The sequence below is a fragment of the Alosa sapidissima genome, chromosome 3, assembly GCF_018492685.1.
Source record: "Alosa sapidissima isolate fAloSap1 chromosome 3, fAloSap1.pri, whole genome shotgun sequence".
Lineage (NCBI taxonomy): Eukaryota > Metazoa > Chordata > Actinopteri > Clupeiformes > Clupeidae > Alosa > Alosa sapidissima.
The window spans coordinates 40,223,816-40,247,926 of record NC_055959.1 but is presented as its reverse complement, the minus strand read 5'-3'; the positions used below and the strand labels follow the sequence as shown (position 1 = coordinate 40,247,926).

At 47.0% G+C, this 24,111-nt stretch overlaps 2 protein-coding genes and 1 long non-coding RNA gene across 5 annotated transcripts in view; all 3 read left to right on the top strand.

Moving 5' to 3' along the window:
* Positions 1-12,865, top strand: part of vstm4b (V-set and transmembrane domain containing 4b) — a 35,818-nt gene extending 22,953 nt beyond the window's left edge. The window contains exons 4-8 of the mRNA XM_042087653.1: positions 8,460-8,567; positions 8,908-8,941; positions 9,462-9,580; positions 9,702-9,766; positions 12,490-12,865. Of these exons, the coding sequence (XP_041943587.1) occupies positions 8,460-8,567; positions 8,908-8,941; positions 9,462-9,580; positions 9,702-9,766; positions 12,490-12,615 (452 nt within the window). The 3' untranslated portion in view covers positions 12,616-12,865. The remainder of the gene's footprint in view (positions 1-8,459; positions 8,568-8,907; positions 8,942-9,461; positions 9,581-9,701; positions 9,767-12,489) is intronic.
* A 696-nt stretch (positions 12,866-13,561) lies between these two features.
* LOC121705389 lies at positions 13,562-14,968 on the top strand. Its single transcript, XR_006030781.1, has 2 exons — positions 13,562-13,765; positions 13,870-14,968. It is a non-coding gene; the product is annotated as an uncharacterized LOC121705389 (long non-coding RNA).
* Positions 14,969-20,840: 5,872 nt separating this feature from the next.
* lrrc18b (leucine rich repeat containing 18b) overlaps positions 20,841-24,111 on the top strand; it is a 7,458-nt gene continuing 4,187 nt past the window's right edge. For 2 of the 3 annotated variants that reach the window (XM_042086288.1, XM_042086286.1), the window contains exon 1: positions 20,841-20,924. The gene's annotated coding sequence lies outside the window, so the exon portion shown is untranslated. Of the gene's footprint in view, positions 21,016-24,111 lie in introns of all 3 variants that reach the window. The other variant, XM_042086287.1, reaches the window with a different exon arrangement.

Here is a 24,111-nt window from a genome sequence, read left to right as displayed (position 1 = left end):
CAGCATACACACGCATGCACAGCATACACACACACACACCGCATACACACACACGCACGCACGCAAAGCATACACACACACGCAGGCACGCACGCACCGCATACACACACACACACGCACCGCATACACACACACACATGCACGCACGCACCGTATACACACACACGCACAGCATACACACACACACACACACACACACACGCACAGCATACACACACACACGCATGCATGCACCGCATACACACACACGCACGCACCGCATACACAAGCACGCACCGCATACACACGCACGCACAGCATACACACGCATGCACCGTATACACACTGTAACGATTCTGTAGCTGGTTGAAAGTTATGTTTTATTTTTCCAAGTAGTTAATTATTATTTTTTTTAAAGGGGTGCCAGGTAGCGTAAGCTACCAACTTTCCAACACAAAAGGTTACAGGAGCACACAGCGAAAGTGTCACATTTATAACATTAACCTATGAGCCCCTTCAGTCAACAGTGAAATCAGAATCAAATTAAATAAAATTGTCTGGCCCTCACCAGAAGCACCACAAGATTCACATACTCATAAACAAAAATCACCATGAATTCATACACTCTACAGTTGAAACAGCACATCAATGACAGATAACAGGAAAACCCCAACGTTCAAATGTCCTTTTGAGTTTTGGCCCATTTAGTACTCCGTAGTTCAACAAAACAATACCATAGTTCGTGAGTTCATCGGCAGTAAATATAACAAAACATAGTCAGACGTCACTTTTTTTGAGTTCAGTTTTGGAAACAAGGAATCATTGTTCTTTCAAAAGGAGGGTTGAAAAATATATGTGTATTTCGGAGTAACGGGGAAACGTGGGCATTAGTCAGTGTTTGTGAAACGAAACAGTTCCTCTGGCAAACGATCAGTGTAGGTGCGATGTGTGCGTTGGTGTGTGCGTAGCGGGGCTTTGGAAACACTGCTCCAGCGGTAATGTCACCGCCGGAGTTACCTTCGGATATGCAGGCCTCTCGGTATGTGGCTGGTTGTGGACTACAGCCCCAGGAAAAGGTGCGCAGGCCGCTCCGTAGGCAACCTGACTCAGGCAGGAAGACAGCGGTCCTCAGAGGAGTGAACGTCGCAGCTCCGCGGTAAGTTTAAATTCCAGATATTCCGTCAGCGAGGGAATCTCCACTTAAAGCCGACACGGACTTGACAGCGTAGGCTCACGAAGAGACGTGTTTTTAGCAGTTACTATGCTTTAGTTTGCTTTTCTTTGTCGTAGTTGTGTGTGTTGAATTCACTTTTCTAAGACTCCAAAGAAACGGATTATAGTGTTGCTGTAGACTACGTTCTCCTTCTCACTCTCTCTCGCTCTCTCATTGCCTGCGTCCAACTATCTTTTAACTCTGCCGTGGCACTGACTTGATTACAATAACCGCCCCCACCTGGACTGACGATTGCAATTGTTAATTGGTAACTCGCAGCTGGGCACAGGAGAGACGGGGCCGTCACAACACGCACAGCATACACACACACGCACGCACCGCATACACACGCACAGCATACACACGCATGCACGCACCGCATACACACACACACACGCACGCACAGCATACACACGCATGCACAGCATACACACACACACACCGCATACACACACACGCACGCACGCAAAGCATACACACACACGCAGGCACGCACACACCGCATACACACACACACACGCACCGCATACACACACACACATGCACGCACGCACCGTATACACACACACGCACAGCATACACACACACACACACACGCACCGCATACATACACACACATGCACGCACGCACCGCATAAACACACACATGCACGCACTCACCGCATACACACGCACGCACAGCATACACACGCACGCACCGCATACACACACGCACAGCATACACACACACGCATAGCATACACACACATGCACAGCATACACACACACGCATGCACAGCATACACACGCACGCACCGCATACACACACGCACAGCATACACACACACACACACGGACACAGCATACACACGCATGCACCGCATACACACACGCACAGCATACACACACACACACACACACGCACGCACAGCATACACACAGCATACACACACACGCACCGCATACACACACGCACGCACAGCATACACACGCACGCACAGCATACACACGCACGCACCGCATACACACACGCACAGCATACATTACATTACATTACATTACATTACATTTGGCTGACGCTTTTTAACCAAAGCGACTAACAACATGGTAAACAGTAAGTTTTAGAACAATTCTCACAATTTTAGGACAGTTTAAAAAAACATTAGAGTACAGTAAGAATAAGTGCGTCGGTGAGTGCTGTTTTTAACAGTTACTTGTCAGTTTAAAACGGCTGGTGAGTGCTAGGATCAGTAAGACTTGTTGTAAGTGTTGCTATGAGAGGAGATGTTCTCTAAAGGGCTGGGTCTTCAGGAGTTTTTTGAAAGTGGAAAAGGATGTCCCTGCCCTTGTAGGAACTGGCAGTGTGTTCCACCAACGAGGAACAACAGATGAGAAAAGTTTGGATTGGCTTGAGCGTACCGGTGGTATAGCTAGACGTCGTTCGTCAGAGGAGCGCAGCGGTCTGGAGGTAGTGTAAGTCTGTATGAGGGCATTCAAGTAGGTGGGAGCAGAACCGGAGACTACTTTGTAGGCAAGCGTTAGAGACTTGAATTTGATGCGGGCCGCCATAGGTAGCCAGTGTAACTGGATGAGCAGCGGGGTAACATGTGCCCTTTTGGGTTGGTTGTAGACCAGACGCGCCGCCGCGTTCTGGATCATCTGAAGTGGTTTCACTGCGCAGGCTGGGAGACCTGTCAGGAGGGCATTGCAGTAGTCGAGTCGTGAGATGACTATTGCCTGAACCAGAAGTTGGGTAGCATCTTGAGTCAAGTAAGTCCTGATTTTCCGTATGTTGTAGAGTGCAAAACGGCATGACCGGGCGACTGAGGCAACATGATCTGAGAAGTTTAGTTGGTTGTCAAGAACAACTCCTAGATTTCTTGCAGTCCTGGTCGGTGAAACAGACAGGGAGTCAAATTTGATGTTGATGTCGTGGTGTATGGTAGGTTTAGCTGGGATGACCAGCAGTTCAGTCTTTGAGAGGTTCAGCTGGAGGTGGTGTGCCTTCATCCATGTAGCTATGTCTGAAAGGCAATCCGAGATCCGTGCTGAAACCAGGGGGTCGTCAGGTGGAAAGGACAGATAGAGCTGTGTGTCGTCTGCATAGCAGTGGTATGAGAAGCCGTGCGAACGGATAATCTGTCCCAAGGAGGTGGTGTAGATAGCAAAGAGGAGGGGGCCCAGCACTGAGCCCTGGGGGACCCCTGTGGTGAGATGGTGAGGTGCGGATAGCTGACCAAGCCATGATACGTTAAACGAGCGTCCTGTGAGGTAGGATTCAAACCAGGAGAGAGCAGAACCGGAGATTCCCATGTCAGCGAGTATAGAGAGAAGGATACGGTGATTAACCGTGTCAAAGGCAGCCGATAAGTCAAGCAGAATGAGTACTGATGACCGAGCGGTCGCCCTGGCTTCTTTTAAGGCTTCTGTTACAGACAGCAGAGCCGTTTCGGTAGAGTGGCCGCTTTTGAACCCAGACTGATTTGGATCCAGAAGGTTGTTCTGTGAAAGGAAGTCAGAGACCTGTTTGGAGACTGCTCGTTCAATGCCTTTGGATAGGAAAGGCAGTAGTGAGACAGGGCGGTAGTTCTCGACTTGAGCAGGGTTGAGAGAAGCTTTCTTAAGTAACGGTGTTACCCGGGCCATTTTGAACGCTGTTGGAAATGTGCCGGAGGTTAGCGAGGCATTGATCACATGTGTGATAGCTGGAGCGATGGTCGGGCTGATGGACTGAAGTAGGCTCGTAGGTATAGGGTCCAGCGAGCATGTGGTAGGACGGCTGCATGTCAGGAGTCTGGACACTTCACTCTCGGAGAGAGGCATGAATGCTGAAAAAGATGTTCCAGCAGTCCCTAGAGGTTGTAGGAGTGCGGTATCTGAGTCAGATGCGTTGAGTGGGCATGTAGAGAATTGACTGCTGATTGCCGCCACTTTGTTTGTAAAAAATGAGGCGAGGGTATCTGCAGTAAGGCTGGATGGAGGAGGAGGCAGCTGAGGGTTGAGTAGCGATTTGAAGGTTGAGAAAAGTTTTCGAGTGTCTGTAGCGCTGTTGATTTTGTCATTGTAGAAAGCAGTCTTAGCAGCAGTGATGCTGGCTGAGAAGGAGGTCAGGAGTGTCTGGTAGTGTTATACACACACACACACACACGCACGCACCGCATACACACTCACACACGCACGCACCGCATACACACACACACACACACACGCACGCACAGCATACACACGCACGCACCGCATACACACACGTACGCACGGCATACACACACACATGCACGCACCACATACACACACGCACGCACAGCATACACACGCACGCACCGCATACACACACGCACAGCATACACACACACACACGCACGCACCGCATACACACACACGCACGCACCGCATACACACACACACACACGCACGCACCGCATACACACACATGCACGCACGCACCGCATACACACACACGCACGCACAGCATACACACGCACGCACAGCATACACACGCACGCACCGCATACACACACGCACAGCATACACACGCACAGCATACACACGCACGCACCGCATACACACACGCACAGCATACGCACGCACAGCATACACACGCACGCACAGCATACACACACGCACAGCATACACAAGCACGCACCGCATACACACACGCACAGCATACACACACACACACACGCATGCACAGCATACACACGCACGCACCGCATACACACACGCACAGCATACACACACACACACACACGCACACAGCATACACACGCATGCACCGCATACACACACGCACAGCATACACACACACAAACACACACACATGCACAGCATACACACAGCATACACACACACGCACCGCATACACACACGCACGCACAGCATACACACGCACGCACCGCATACACACACGCACAGCATACACACACGCACGCACCGCATACACACTCACACACGCACGCACCGCATACACACACACACACACACACACACGCACGCACAGCATACACACGCACGCACCGCATACACACACGCACAGCATACACACACACACACACGCACGCACCGCATACACACTCACACACGCACGCACCGCATACACACACACACACACACACGCACGCACAGCATACACACGCACGCACCGCATACACACACACACGCACCGCATACACACACACATGCACGCACCACATACACACGCACGCACAGCATACACACGCACGCACCGCATACATACACACGCACAGCATACACACACACACACACGCACGCACCGCATACACACACACGCACGCACCGCATACACTGCACTGAGCCCTGGGGGACCCCTGTGGTGAGATGGTGAGGTGCGGATAGCTGACCAAGCCATGATACGTTAAACGAGCGTCCTGTGAGGTAGGATTCAAACCAGGAGAGAGCAGAACCGGAGATTCCCATGTCAGCGAGTATAGAGAGAAGGATACGGTGATTAACCGTGTCAAAGGCAGCCGATAAGTCAAGCAGAATGAGTACTGATGACCGAGCGGTCGCCCTGGCTTCTTTTAAGGCTTCTGTTACAGACAGCAGAGCCGTTTCGGTAGAGTGGCCGCTTTTGAACCCAGACTGATTTGGATCCAGAAGGTTGTTCTGTGAAAGGAAGTCAGAGACCTGTTTGGAGACTGCTCGTTCAATGCCTTTGGATAGGAAAGGCAGTAGTGAGACAGGGCGGTAGTTCTCGACTTGAGCAGGGTTGAGAGAAGCTTTCTTAAGTAACGGTGTTACCCGGGCCATTTTGAACGCTGTTGGAAATGTGCCGGAGGTTAGCGAGGCATTGATCACATGTGTGATAGCTGGAGCGATGGTCGGGCTGATGGACTGAAGTAGGCTCGTAGGTATAGGGTCCAGCGAGCATGTGGTAGGACGGCTGCATGTCAGGAGTCTGGACACTTCACTCTCGGAGAGAGGCATGAATGCTGAAAAAGATGTTCCAGCAGTCCCTAGAGGTTGTAGGAGTGCGGTATCTGAGTCAGATGCGTTGAGTGGGCATGTAGAGAATTGACTGCTGATTGCCGCCACTTTGTTTGTAAAAAATGAGGCGAGGGTATCTGCAGTAAGGCTGGATGGAGGAGGAGGCAGCTGAGGGTTGAGTAGCGATTTGAAGGTTGAGAAAAGTTTTCGAGTGTCTGTAGCGCTGTTGATTTTGTCATTGTAGAAAGCAGTCTTAGCAGCAGTGATGCTGGCTGAGAAGGAGGTCAGGAGTGTCTGGTAGTGTTATACACACACACACACACACGCACGCACCGCATACACACTCACACACGCACGCACCGCATACACACACACACACACACACGCACGCACAGCATACACACGCACGCACCGCATACACACACGTACGCACGGCATACACACACACATGCACGCACCACATACACACACGCACGCACAGCATACACACGCACGCACCGCATACACACACGCACAGCATACACACACACACACGCACGCACCGCATACACACACACGCACGCACCGCATACACACACACACACACGCACGCACCGCATACACACACATGCACGCACACACCGCATACACACACACGCACGCACAGCATACACACGCACGCACAGCATACACACGCACGCACCGCATACACACACGCACAGCATACACACGCACAGCATACACACGCACGCACCGCATACACACACGCACAGCATACGCACGCACAGCATACACACGCACGCACAGCATACACACACGCACAGCATACACAAGCACGCACCGCATACACACACGCACAGCATACACACACACACACACGCATGCACAGCATACACACGCACGCACCGCATACACACACGCACAGCATACACACACACACACACACACACATGCACAGCATACACACAGCATACACACACACGCACCGCATACACACACGCACGCACAGCATACACACGCACGCACCGCATACACACACGCACAGCATACACACACGCACGCACCGCATACACACTCACACACGCACGCACCGCATACACACACGCACAGCATACACACACACACACACGCATGCACAGCATACACACGCATGCACCGCATACACACACGCACAGCATACACACACACAAACACACACACATGCACAGCATACACACAGCATACACACACACGCACCGCATACACACACGCACGCACAGCATACACACGCACGCACCGCATACACACACGCACAGCATACACACACGCACGCACCGCATACACACTCACACACGCACGCACCGCATACACACACACACACACACACACACGCACGCACAGCATACACACGCACGCACCGCATACACACACGCACAGCATACACACACACACACACGCACGCACCGCATACACACTCACACACGCACGCACCGCATACACACACACACACACACACGCACGCACAGCATACACACGCACGCACCGCATACACACACACACGCACCGCATACACACACACATGCACGCACCACATACACACGCACGCACAGCATACACACGCACGCACCGCATACATACACACGCACAGCATACACACACACACACACGCACGCACCGCATACACACACACGCACGCACCGCATACACACACACACACGCACGCACCACATACACACACACACACGCACGCACAGCATACACACGCATGCACCGCATACACACATGCGCGCACGCACGCACTGCACACACAACCGCACGCACGCACACCCACACACACACACACACACAAACACACGCACACACGCACAGCATATGCACACACCGCACACACACACACACACAGCTGGCCTGTAATAAGCTTGTTTCCCCCAGTTTTTCTCTTACAATAATAGACAAAGCCAACGAGTGTGTTTCACATGTGAGTGTGTTTCTGACGAGTGTGTGTATCTGACGAGTGTGTTTCACATGTGAGTGTGTTTCAGTCCTTTCATCAGAGTGTGTGTATCTGTGAGTGTGTTTCACATGTGAGTGTGTTTCTGACAAGTGTGTGTATCTGACGAGTGTGTTTCACATCAGAGTGTGTGTTTCTGATGTGTGTGTGTTTCACATGTGTGTGTGTGTATCACATGTGAGTGTGTGTTCCTGACGTGTGTTTCACATCAGAGTGTGTGTTTCTGATGTGTGTGTGTTTCACATGTGTGTGTGTGTATCACATGTGAGTGTGTGTTCCTGACGTGTGTTTCACATCAGAGTGTGTGTTTCTGATGTGTGTGTGTTTCACATGTGACAAGTGTTTCACATGTGAGTGTGTGTTCCTGTGTTTTAGATGTATACCTGTGTGCAGTACTCATCTGCTCTGTGGGGTTGGTGTGTGTGTGCCTGTTCACTGTGGTCGTCTGCTGTCAGTATTTACAGAGGAAGAGGAAAATAAAAGGTAGAGGAGAAACACACACACACACACACACACACACATACACACACACACACACACACACACACACACACACACACATAGACACACCACACACATACACACACACACACACACACACACACACACACACACACACAGAGATATTCAGAAAAAATAAACATGATTTTACCACTGAAAATGTTCAATATGATATAGTTTACATTAATCATCTGTTAAGATATAGTTCAGATTAATCATCTGTGCGTGTGTGTGTGCGTGTTTTGTGTGTGTGTGTGTGTGTGTGTGTGTGCGTGTGAGTGTGTGTGTGCTATCAAATCTTTGCTGTTTTATTCCACTGCAGAGAACTACCATCTAGTCAAGAGCCCCCAGAACAGGTAAGATGATGCAAACGTACACACACACACACACACACACACACAGACAGACAATCCAATACAAACGCGTGCATACACACACACACACATAGACCCCCCCCCCCCACACACACACACACACACACACACAGAAACCCACACCCACACACACACACACTTACACACCAATAGTGCTATTAGATAGTAGAATAAACCACTGTGTCCCACTCAGCTAACAGAGCCAGTAACCAGTTTGAGCACAAATACACCAGTGTTTCCCATACATGTGTGTGTGTGTGTGTTTGTGTGTGTGTGTGTGTGTGTGTGTGGGTGGGTGAGAGAGAGTCCAGTGTTTCCCATACATTGACTTATTTGTGGCGGCACACCACAATATCAACATTGACCACCATACAATGATTTTCCAGGTTGTACTAAATTGTGCTTAAATCTGGTTAGCATCATAACTACACTGTGCTAATTTGTTAAAAACTGTTGCATTCAAGCTAGTTGTGTGTGTGTGTGTGTGTGTTGTCCTACTCAGCTCTGGCGAGGTGGTCACCAGTGAGGTCAGTGTGTCTCCTGCTCTCCCTAAGAAGGAGAGGAAGTACAAGAACAGACTACACACACAGCAGGACACACCACCAGAGATACCCGCCAAAGGTAAGCACACACACACACACACACACACACACACACACACACACACACATACACACACACACACACACACACACACACACACACATGGTTGCTCTGTCTTGATTTGTGCTTTTTCTTCCAGCTCCCATTGGGGAGAAGATGCGGAACCCCAAACTCATAAAGGTTCCTCCGAGGAACCTCCTCCTGGTATGGTTCCTATTTTCTCTTGCAGCTCACTCGCTGGCGGTCCCATACGCAAATTTAATACCTCCCTTTCGAAAATGTAAGACATCCCAGACAATTTAAGACTTCTTAAGGCCTTAAAAACCGAGAGTTGTATTTAAGACTTTTTAAGACTTTTTAAGGATCCGTGGGAATGACATGTACAACAATGTTTTTCACAATTTGCGATGGAAGGTTTTGACTGAGCGTGTTCACATAAAATAATAATAATATTGTCATCATCGCGAACTATTGAGTAAGGGGGTCAGTCGTCTTTGTGACGTACAGACAGCCTTGTAGCCATTGTGGGATGTTTTATATTATTGTAGTCTTAGGCCTATGTTCATTCGTTCCCTTATTCAACTGTCCCGAGGAGGGAGGAATGAAACGCACGTCCCACTTTTGCTGTAATAATTCCTGAACGGTTTTGTTCAAAGCTGGAAATGCATTTGTATTTCACAGAGGACAGATGTAGGTTATAGTGACCAAATATTAGCTTTCAGTGTGGTACGATCGGTTTGTAGGCTAAATTACGTTTAGACTTAATTAAAAAGTCTTTCAACTGCTCCCCTGCCTATCAATATGCGGTGGCTGGATGGGTCAAAAACGTGAAAGTGCGGCACCTGGCCACCAAGGATTTATATTTAATCATGGGAAATGTAAGTATTATGTAAAAACAATTCAAATGTATGATTTTGGTGGTAGTTTACTTACTACATGTAGTGAGTTCTAAGATAGCAAGCTAGCCTACCACTCATTTTAGTGTCATTTAGCTCACAGCTATCTGTCATTAATCTGGATAATGTCCTTTAATGTCAGATGTGTTTATAGCCTACGTATTTTATACACTCATGGTTTCTACTCATTGAAAGAACATGAAGGGAAGGAAAACGAGGTGATTGTGACTTTATGGGAACAGTTTGTGGTGGGTTATCAGCTGTTAGCTGTCAGACGGTCAGTTGTTGTGACCACTGGGCGGCTGAGCTGCCCAATCAGTCGTAAAGATGGCGGTGCAAAGCTACAGTGACGTCATGAGACACAAACGAATAGCCTAGCCTAGGGACCCCAGGGCTCATGTAGAGCATCTGTTCATATACAGCAGTGGCCCATGAGTAGCCTGTAGGATGGAGTTCATATAGTGGCCCATGAGTAGCCTGTTCATATAGTGGCCCATGAGTAGCCTGTTCATATAGTGGCCCATGAGTAGCCTGTAGGATGGAGTTCATATAGTGGCCCATGAGTAGCCTGTTCATATAGTGGCCCATGAGTAGCCTGTTCATATAGTGGCCCATGAGTAGCCTGTAGGATGGAGTTCATATAGTGGCCCATGAGTAGCCTGTTCATATAGTGGCCCATGAGTAGCCTGTAGGATGGAGTTCATATAGTGGCCCATGCGTAGCCTGTTCATATAGTGGCCCATGAGTAGCCTGTAGGATGGAGTTCATATAGTGGCCCATGAGTAGCCTGTAGGATGGAGTTCATATAGTGGCCCATGCGTAGCCTGTTCATATAGTGGCCCATGAGTAGCCTGTAGGATGGAGTTCATATAGTGGCCCATGCGTAGCCTGTTCATATAGTGGCCCATGAGTAGCCTGTTCATATAGTGGCCCATGAGTAGCCTGTAGGATGGAGTTCATATAGTGGCCCATGCGTAGCCTGTTCATATAGTGGCCCATGAGTAGCCTGTAGGATGGAGTTCATATAGTGGCCCATGCGTAGCCTGTTCATATAGTGGCCCATGAGTAGCCTGTTCATATAGTGGCCCATGAATAGCCTGTAGGATGGAGTTCATATAGTGGCCCATGAGTAGCCTGTTCATATAGTGGCCCATGAGTAGCCTGTAGGATGGAGTTCATATAGTGGCCCATGAGTAGCCTGTTCATATAGTGGCCCATGAGTAGCCTGTAGGATGGAGTTCATATAGTGGCCCATGAGTAGCCTGTTCATATAGTGGCCCATGAGTAGCCTGTTCATATAGTGGACCATGAGCAGCCTGTAGGATGGAGGGAGAGATGGCTGGAGTTCGCTGGGTTAGAGGTCACAGGGTTAAAGGGCTAATGAGCGCTGGGTTAGAGGTCACAGGGTTAAAGGGCTAATGGGCGCTGGTTTAGAGGGCGCTGGGTTAAAGGGCTAATGAGCGCAGGGTTAGAGGGCGCTGGGTTAGAGGTCACAGGGTTAAAGGGCACAGGGTTAGAGGTCGCAGGGTTAGAGGACGCTGGGTTAAAGGTCACAAGGTTAAAGATCGCAGGGTTAGAGGGCGCTGGGTTAGAGGTCACAGGGTTAAAGGGCTAATGAGCGCAGGGTTAGAGGTCACAGGGTTAAAGGTCACAGGGTTAGTCTAACTACACACACTCTTCAACACACCTAACTACACACACACACTCTTCAACACACTCTTCAGCATATCTACACACACACTCTTCAACACACCTACAGTAACTACACACACACACTCTTCAACACACACTCTTCAACATATCTAACTACACACACACACACTCTTCAACATATCTAACTACACACACTCTTCAACATATCTAACTACACACACTCTTCAACACACCTAACTACACACACACACTCTTCAACACACTCTTCAGCATATCTACACACACACTCTTCAACACACTCTTCAACATATCTAACTACACACACACACTCTTCAACACACACTCTTCAACATATCTAACTCCTCTCCCCCCCCCCAGCCCAAGATTGTGGAGGAGTCCCTGACCTACGCAGAGTTGGAACTGGTCAAGGCTCCGCCCAACGGCAAGGCCAACAGCTCCGGCACCGTCTACGCACAGATCCTATTCGAGGAACAACACGTGTAAACACAAACAAACAACAAACAAACAAACAATGGAACTCTGCTGGTCCCTACTCGCAACATATTTATAATGTATTTGACTATTTTATGGACATTATACTGGACTAATGACTTCTAACATTCATGGAATTGTTTTAATAGCTCTGTTTTGTTATGTTCTCTGAGAGTGTACAGTTGTGTACTGTGTCACTGTGTGATTTGATGTGAAGCGTTGTGTAGCTTCAGTGAAGACAGAAGACTGAATTGATACTTTATATGATGTGGTTGACTTTCTATGCGTGGTGTGTGTGTGTATGTGTGCGTGCGTGTATGTGTGTGTGCGTGTGTGAGAGAGAGTCTGTGTGTGTGTGTATGTGTGTGTGAGAGTCTGTGTGTGTGTGTTTGTGTGTGTGTGTATGTGTGTGTGTGTGTGTGGAGCCGGTATGCTCTCTCCTGGCTGCTCTACACCACCAATTATCTCTCCACTCCCAGGAAACCAGCATCTGTTATCATCTCCTGCTTTTATCTCAACGCCAACACTAACATGCCCATGCACACACACACACACACACACACACACACACACACACACACACACACACACACACTAACATGCCCATGCACACACACACACACACACACACACACTAACATGCCTATGCACACACACACTGACATGCCTATGCACACACACACACTAACATGCCTATACACACACATATACACACACACACATTACCATGCCTATACACACACATACATACATACACACACACACTCACACCAACATGCCTATACACACACACAGGAGAGTGTGTGTGTGTGTGTGTGTGTCTCTGGGTGGACAATGGTGTGTGTGTGTATGAGGAGTGTGTGTGAGGAGTGTGTGTGTGTGTGTGTGTGCATGTGTCTCTGGGTGGACAATGGTGTGTGTGTGTATGAGGAGTGTGTGTGTGCATGTGTCTCTGGGTGGACAATGGTGTGTGTGTGAGTAGACTGTGTGTGTGTGTGTGTGAGGAGTGTGTGTGTGTGTGTGTGTGCATGTGTCTCTGGGTGGACAATGGTGTGTGTGTGAGTAGACTGTGTGTCAGGCATATTGTGACATGAAGAGTCCCGGAGTCCTGCTGAAGAGAAGTGTGTGTGAAAACTCAGACTTTAATCTGAAGAGAAGAGAAGTGTGTGTGAAAACTCAGACTTTAATCTGAAGAGAAGTGTGTGTGAAAACTCAGACTTTAATCTGAAAAGAAGTGTGTGTGAAAACTCAGACTTTAATCTGAAGAGAAGTGTGTGTGAAAACTCAGACTTTAATCTGAAGAGAATCTGAAGAGAAGTGTGTGTGAAAACTCAGACTTTAATCTGAAGAGAATCTGAAGAGAAGTGTGTGTGAAAACTCAGACTTTAATCTGAAAAGAAGTGTGTGTGAAAACTCAGACTTTAATCTGAAGAGAAGTGTGTGTGAAAACTCAGACTTTAATCTGAAGAGAAGTGTGTGTGAAAACTGTTTTTCAGACTTTAATCACCACTTGGACACAAGAATGGAAAACTGAACAAACACCAAGGACTCTCTCTCTCTCTCTCGTTCTCTCTCTCTCTCTCTCTCTCTGTAGACAGAGTGGCACCATGGCTGTTTGTTGTTGAAGTGTATGCACACACACACACACACACAGGTATGCACATGCACACACACAAGGGCACACACACTGTGTGTGTATGGAGATGTAGTCTTGAGATTCTAGGAGTGTTTCAATGTTAGGTGAGTGTGTGCGTGTGTGAGTGAGAGAGTGTGTGTGTGAGAGAGAGATAGATAGAGAGAGAGTGAGTGATTGTTTCAATGTTAGGTGAGTGAGTGTGTGTGTATGTGAGTGTGTGTGTGTACGTGGAGGTACCTCGAGCTTCCTGGAGTGTTGCAGTGTTAGGTGAGTGTGTGTTGTGCCTCCAGGACTGTCAGAGAAAGAGTGTGGAAAGTGTGTGTGTGTGTGTTTAGCAGCCAGGGTGTCTGATGTTCCTTAACTGTGAAAATAATAAAAGACTGCTGTTGAGCGCACACACACACACATACACACACACACACACATCAGACTGACTGGCTTTAGGGGAGGGGCTACTCAAACCACTAACAAAAACCATATGGAGACTGTTCTACACACACACACACTACCCTGCTCACACACACACACGGCCATACACAGAGCCACACACACACACACTCGACTAAACACACAGGCTCTTCTTAACATACCTCCCTCTGTTCCCAACTTCACTCCTCCACCACACACACACACACACCGTGTATCTTCTCCTCTGCTCTGTAGACGGACAGCATTGTCTGTTCATGATGTAACATTTGTATTGTATGATAAAATAACATGTTTAATGAAGACTGGGCTCATCTGGATTCTTTCTACAATTACACACACAGACACACACACAAGCATACACACACACACACACACACATGCACGCTTGCACAAACACACACACACGCACGCTTGCACACACACACACACGCACGCACGAACACACACACACACATACACGCAAGCACAAACAGACACACACACGCACACTCACACACAGACACACGCACGCTTGCATACACAGACACACGCACGCACACTCACACACAGACACATACACGCAAGCACAAACAGACACACACACGCTGTTTAATGAAGACTGCTGGGGTCATCTGTGGGTTCTTTCCTACAATTAAATACTATTTTGTTTTCATTAAAGTAAGTACACTATTTTGTTTTCATTAAAGTAAGTACACTATTCTGTGTCCATTAAAGTAAGTACACTATTTTGTTTTCATTAAAGTAAGTACACTATTCTGTGTCCATTAAAGTAAGTACACTATTCTGTTTTCATTAACGTTAGTACACTATTTTGTTTCCATTGAAGTAAGTACACTATTCCGTTTTCATTAACGTTAGTACACTATTTTGTTTCCATTAAAGTAAGTACACTATTCTGTTTTCATTAACGTTAGTACACTATTTTGTTTTCATTAAAGTAAGTACACTATTCTGTTTTCATTAACGTTAGTACACTATTTTGTTTTCATTAAAGTAAGTACACTATTCTGTTTTCATTCAAGTAAGTACACTATTCTGTTTCCTACAATTAAAGTAAGTACACTATTCTGTTTTCATTAAAGTAAGTACACTATTCTGTTTTCTGTTTTCATTAAAGTAAGTACACTAGATCACATGACCATGTGGGCAGCCGTGGCCCACTAGCACTCTGGACTTGTAACCGGTGGGCCGCGGCTATTCTGTTTTCATTAACGTTAGTACACTATTTTGCTTTCATTAAAGTAAGTACACTATTCCGTTTTCATTAACGTTAGTACACTATTCTGTTTTCATTAACGTTAGTACACTATTCTGTGTCCATTAAAGTAAGTACACTATTCTGTTTTCATTAACGTTAGTACACTATTCTGTTTCCATTAAAGTAAGTACACTATTCTGTTTTCATTAACGTTAGTACACTATTCTGTTTTCGTTTAAATACGTTCTCCGTCCACACACACGTTTGCGATTTCTGCATCTTGTCCACACAGGACACCAGACAGTAGAGAACACCTGAAGCACAGATCACATGACCATTTGCACAGATCACATGACCATTTGACCATTTGCACAGATCACATGAGCATTTGCACAGATCACATGACCATTTGCACAGATCACTACAAGCCCGCGCCACAGAGCTGTGAGAGCAACATCCCTCTGCTCAACAACCTGAACCGCTTCTTTGCTCGCTTTGAAGCACAAAACAGCACCTGCCCACAGAAGACCCATCCCCCTCCACACGAGCAGCCCCTGTGCCTCTCTGCCGACAGCGTGAAGAGGACACTTGCTGCTATCAACACCCGTAAGGCAGCAGGCCCAGACAACATCCCAGGTCGTGCGCTGAAGGACTGCACTGAGGAGCTTAAGGATGTCTTCACAGACATCTTTAACACTTCCCTGAAGCAAGCCATCGTCCCATCATGTTTCAAAGCTGCCACCATCATACCTGTGCCGAAGAAAACTGCTCCATCCTGCTTCAATGACTACCGCCCTGTGGCACTGACACCCATCATCATGAAGTGCTTTGAGCGGCTTGTCATGTCACATATCAAATCCATTCTCCCCCCCACCCTGGACCCCTTCCAGTTTGCATACCGAGCCAAACGGTCCACAGAGGATGCAATCTGCTCTGCCCTCCACCCAGCCCTCACCCACCTGGAAAAAAGAGACTCATATGTGAGATTGCTGTTTATAGACTTCAGTTCTGCATTCAACACCATAATACCACAACAACTCATCTGCAAACTTGACAAACTGGGACTCAGTACCTACCTCTGCAACTGGCTACTGGACTTCCTCTGTCAGAGGCCTCAAGTAGTACGTGTTGGCAACAATATCTCAAGCAGCATCACATTGAGCACGGGGGCCCCTCAAGGCTGCGTGCTCAGTCCGCTGCTCTTCACCCTGCTGACGCATGACTGCACTGCAACCTACAGCAACAACCACATAGTGAAATTTGCTGACGACACAACTCTGGTGGGTCTCATCACCAAGGGCGATGAGACTCAATACAGGTTGGAGATCAACCTTCTGACCACGTGGTGCAGGGACAACAGCGTCAGCAAGACCAAGGAGATTGTTGTTGACTTCCGGCGAGGTCACACCCAACACCTGCCACTGACCATCGATGGTGCTGTGGTGGAGAGAGTGAGCAGCACCAAATTCCTGGGGGTGCACATCAGTGAAGACCTCTCCTGGACCACCAACACTGCATCACTGGCGAAGAAAGCTCAGCGCCGCCTGTACTTCCTGCGGAAACTCAGGCGAGCAAGTGCTCCACCAGCCATCATGACCACATTCTACTGAGGCACCATTGAGAGCATCCTCTCCAGCTGTATCGCTGTGTGGGGCGGAAGCTGCACTGAATACAACAGGAAAGCCCTGCAGCGCATAGTGAACACAGCTGGAAGGATCATTGGTGCTTCACTCCCCTCCCTGAAGGACATTTACACCTCCCATCTCACCCGCAAGGCGACCACAATTGTGAGTGATGCAAGTCACCCCGCTCACAATTTGTTTGATCTACTGCCCTCTGGGAAGAGGTACAGAAGCCTGCGCTCCCGCACCACCAGACTCACCTACAGCTTCATACACCAGGCTGTTAGGATGCTGAACTCTCTCCCCCCTCCACCCTCAGCTACATAACATCCTGGACTTTGGACCCACAATGGCTGCCTTGCACTACTCCACTTGTACACTTGCACACTTTGCAACTTGTTGTTGTTGTCCGGTTGTCCTGAAAACACTACTGAACACACTTCTGCTGCTCTTACATAACTTGCACCACTATGCCACTTGCATACTTAGGTCAAACAGAACTACCTCAGCCATTTATTGGCCTGACTTTTGCACTATTATATTGACTGTATACTGTATGCACAATTGCACAACCCAAATTTTGCTGCTCTTATTTCTTCATTGTATGTGCCTTCTTATTTACTTTTTATATTGTTTACTTGAATGTTATGTTTGTCTGTGGACTTAACTCATTGAGTGCCAAATGCGTTGAGTGCCAAAAACGTAATATTACGTTTTTAGCTTTTTTTTAAATTACGAAACTAGACACTCTAACACACCTTATATGTGATTTTGGGAACTCTGTGATTAATGGAAATGAAATATATGACGATTGAAAACTCATGAAAACGCACAATCTGGACATTTTATCTGGACATTTTATCATAACTCGGTTGCCGCTTTGAGTCGAATCAGTGACGCATGCACATCAGGTCAAAACCAGGCCATTTCCGTGGGTCTATCACTAGGTGGCAGTCTCGCCAGGTTTCGCTGATCACTTCCCAGAAAGTTTACACAAGTAACAGGCAACACTTCATATTTCATGAAAGACATTATCTCCATTTCTAGAAAAAACAGCGATTTTGATGAAAACTAGCCACTGTTTAGCTTGGGATTTCTCAGGAACAGAGGCTGTAGAAATACATGGTTTGCACCCACTGAGAGCTTAAAGTCTCACCTTTTAAACGAGCCATTGTATGTGTTCATAGCTATAACACAGAATATGCTGTGGCTGTACAAAAATCATCAACAATGGTCTAGATTGCTGGCACTCTAGGACAAAACTCCCGAAAACAGCTTGGCATTCAATGAGTTAATTGGTAAAATATGTCTTGTCTCCACCGTGGGATAGTGGGAAACGTAATTTCAATCTCTTTGTATGTCTTGACATGTGAAGAAATTGACAATAAAGTAGACTTTGACTTTGACTTTGAGATCACATGACCATTTGCACTGATCACATGACCACAGATCACATGACCATTAATGCAAATGTCAGCATGAATTGAACTGCACCACAGATGCTACCCAAGACACACACACACACACACACACACACACACAAACACACACACACACTCCACAACTCTAAACACACACACACACTCCACAACTCTAAACACACACACACACACTCCACAACTCTAAACAGGACATGCACACACTCCACAACTCTAAACACACACACACACACTCCACAACTCTAAACAATCACACACTCCACAACTCTAAACAGGACAGACACACACACACTCCACAACTCTAAACACACACACACACACACACACACTCCACAACTCTAAACAGGACAGACACACACTCCACAACTCTAAACACACACACACACACACACACTCCACAACTCTAAACAGGACAGACACACTCCACAACTTTAAACACACACACACACACACGCACACACACACACACACACACTCCACAACTCTAAACAGGACAAACACACACTCCACAACTCTAAACAGGACACACACACACACACAACTCTAAACATTCACACACTCAACAACACTAAACAGGACACACACACACTCCACAACTCTAAACAGGACAAACACACTCCACAACTCTAAACAGGACAAACACACTCCACAACTCTAAACAGGACAAACACACTCCACAACTCTAAACACACACACATACACACACAAACACACACACACACTCCACAACTCTAAACACACACACACACTCCACAACTCTAAACACACACACACACACTCCACAACTCTAAACACACACACACACACTCCACAACTCTAAACAGGACACACACACTCCACAACTCTAAACAGGACACACACACACTCCACAACTCTAAACACACACACACACTCCACAACTCTAAACACACACACACACTCCACAACTCTAAACAATCACACACTCCACAACTCTAAACACACACACACACTCCACAACTCTAAACAGGACAAACACACTCCACAACTCTAAACAAACACACACTCCACAACTCTAAACAATCACACACTCCACAACTCTAAACAGGACACACACACACTTCACAACTCTAAACAATCACACACTCAACAACACTAAACAGGACACACACACACTCCACAACTCTAAACAGGACACACACACACTCCACAACTCTAAACACACACACACACTCCACAACTCTAAACAGGACAAACACACACTCCACAACTCTAAACAATCACACACTCCACAACTCTAAACAATCACACACTCCACAACTCTAAACACACACACACTCCACAACTCTAAACAGGACACACACACACTTCACAACTCTAAACACACACACACACACTCCACAACTCTAAACAGGACAAACACACACTCCACAACTCTAAACAATCACACACTTCACAACTCTAAACAATCACACACTCCACAACTCTAAATACACACACACTCCACAACTCTAAACAGGACACACACACACTTCACAACTCTAAACACACACACACACACTCCACAACTCTAAACAGGACAAACACACACTCCACAACTCTAAACAATCACACACTTCACAACTCTAAACAATCACACACTCCACAACTCTAAACAGGACACACACACACTCCACAACTCTAAACAATCACACACTTCACAACTCTAAACAATCACATACTCCACAACTCTAAACAGGACACACACACTCCACAACATCCCGTCCACCAAAGCCACAAGGCAGGTCTGAGCGCCAGTCTGCTCTGCGTGCGTTTGCTAATCCAATCACAGAACAGGCCACCTGGCCGGGCCAGAGAACTCCACTGACACTGCTCCTCTGTTTGAGTAGTCTAAAGAGTGACGTCATAAAGGCAGATTCCATGTTGCTAAGCGACAGTAATAGAATGAATTCAAACAGAATTCTGCAAGTCACCAGCTGAGAGGAGGGAGATCACACAGAGGAATCTGACAGAAAGAGGAGAGGCTGGAACACATCCAGGTGGGCAAGAACTCTCTTCTATTCAGCCTGGTTCATTAATCTTCTGCCACCCTCTGGCCATAGGCTGCACTGCAGACACCAGTGAACTGAGGTTAGCTGTATGAGGCTACACACACACACACACACACACACCAGAGCATTCCCAAAGGACACACACACACACACACACTCCACAACTCTAAACAGGACACACACACACTCCACAACTCTAAACACACACACACACACACACACACACACACACACACACCACAACTCTAAACAGGACACACACACACTCCACAACTCTAAACAGGACAGAGACACACACTCCACAACTCTAAACACACACACACGCTCCACAACTCTAAACAATCACACACTCCACAACTCTAAACAGGACACACACACACTCCACCACTGTAAACACACACACACACTCCACAACTCTAAACACACACACACACACTCCACAACTCTAAACACAGACACACACACTCCACAACTCTAAACAGGACATACACACACTCCACAACTCTAAACACACACACACACACTCCACAACTCTGAACAGGACACACACACTCCACAGGTGGGCAAGAACTCTCTTTCTATTCAGCCTGGTTTATTAGTCTGCTGCCACCTTCTGGCCATAGGCTGCACTGCAGACACTAGTGAACTGAGGTCAGCTGTACGAGGCTGCATAACACATTAAAAATAGATGGCTCATGCAGTGAGTCCTGTTTGAAAGAGCACACCCGTGAATAAGTGATATTAGCTAACCCATTTCAAAGGCTCAGTGACCGGCTGATGTGGGTCTGCAGGCTAATGTGGGTCTGCAGGCTGATGTGGGTCTGCAGGCTAATGTGGGTCAGGCTATTTATGGTGGAACACATGTTGAGCTCTGATGACCGTAATCAATATCACTCATGTACGCTGGGCTAACACGTCCATCAGCTAATCCTGTACATCTGCAATACTAGTACAGTATACTACACACACACACACACACACACACACACCTACACACACACACACACACACACACCTACACACACATCAGGAGTGATTACAGATATGAACTCAGCTGTGAAATGTGTGTGTCATAAAGACCAGAAGTGTGTGTCAGCGCTGTGGTCTCCATAGATACGAATATGGTGGTCTAGTTCATGACATCAATGATGTAAGGTGAAGCTCTGTCACACACACACACACACACACACACACACACATCTACCCATTTGAATTCAGTAGATACCATAAGTACAGTATGTTATAGTATAGATATAATATGATATAATGTCTTAGCATGTTTAATTGAAATGAGATTACACATTGTTTATAAGTCCATTTATTTATCTCCATGACAACAGGGCAAACATACAACATACACAACCACATACAGTAGCTATACAGTTGTTGCACACACACACCCACCCACACACACACGCACACACCCACCCACATACACCCACCCACACACACACACACACACACCCACCCACCTACCCACACACACACACACACACACACCCACCCACATACACATACACACACACACACCCACCCACCCACCCACACACACACACACGCACACACCCACCCACATACACACACACACACACACACGCACACACCCACCCACATACACACACACACACACACACGCACACACCCACCCACATACACATACACACACACATACCCACCCAGCCTTGTAATGTTTTGCATGGATGTGCGCTGGTGCGCGTTTGTGGATGAGAGAAGGATGGTGCGTTGTGCACCCGCCCATATCACTGTTGATAATGCGCTCTTAAAATAACATAGAAACAACTCGCCATGGACTTCTGACCAGGTTTCTCTTGGTCAGTGGCCTAATGCGTTTTAGGTAGTGTACGATAGCAATTTTTAGACAATGTCCTCCTTGGGTTGTTAATTGCCACACGTGGGCGTAGATTTGGGTGGGGACCGAAGGACGTGTCCACACCAACGTCAAATTACGACTGAAATGTCCCCACCAATATTCAGGTTGAAATGGGAAAAAAGCGCTCACATGCGGTAGACAAAGGGTTAAATAATTTCCCACGTCAGTGCTGCCTCCCAAAATACGTCTTTGAGACAGGTCCATTTTTTGATTGGCTTAGCTTCCTGTATGCTGTCGATTCAAAGTTTTTGGCACACTTGGCAGCAAAGATCTTAGCTCTATAATCTTTGCTTGGCTATCGATTCGAGGATGTCGGACAAGAAAAGAAAGGTGGAGGACATCAGAAGCTATTTCAAGAAACTATGTGTAGGCCTACATAATATTATGCACTAGTTCAAGGCATACTTTGTTATTTGGTACACATTTAGTTTACAGTGCTATATAGCAAAGGGATGGAATTTAGCCAAATGCGAGTGAATTTGAGCACTGGTGGTTGAATGAATCTGGTCAACTTACCAGCCACTGTGGCGGGTAAGATAGCATGCCCCAAATATAGTCAGATACGGTGGAATTTTCATAGGCCCTGACGGTTAAAAATAAGAAAGTGTATTGTAGGGATCTAATGTGCAGTAGCCTGAGGGTAAATGGCGCTGATTTGAAGTTATCATTTCTACCAGTGAGCTGCAGTCTCCCCGCAGCATGGCGCAGCGCTGCACTTCTGGACACCACAATAGGCCTACAAAGTGCGTCCAAATTCACCCATTATTCTCTGTTTAGCTCCTCGAGAAGTAGGCTACTCATCACACTTGTGTCATGAAAGATCCTATTCTCAGCTTTTAAACAGTCCTAGCTAGCCACTATTTGCTGTATAAACGGTTTGCGAGGAAAATAACTTAGAATTTTCAAGAGATGTACTAATTATTCTCTGCGCTCATCTCCACATCCATGGAATGGAATATTTCATAAACTCTTCACACAACACTTGACAAACCATATGTCAGAATAAACAGCAGACCTTACCGAACAAAAAGGTGTAATGCATTCCCGTGTAAGCTTATAGTTAGCCATTCCAGAGTAATCCGGTTTTTAAATACCGGTAAATTGTAGCAAATTTCAACATGGTCTTTAGGCTTAAAGCATTTCTTAAAACTGAGCTGTGCTTACATCGCCTAGATATCTGTAAGTATTAGAATCAGAGAATATACAGCTCATGGTTAAAGGAGAAGTTTGGTGTGATATTGATCTAAAGTGTGTTGAAACATGATACCGAGTGTGAACTTTTGT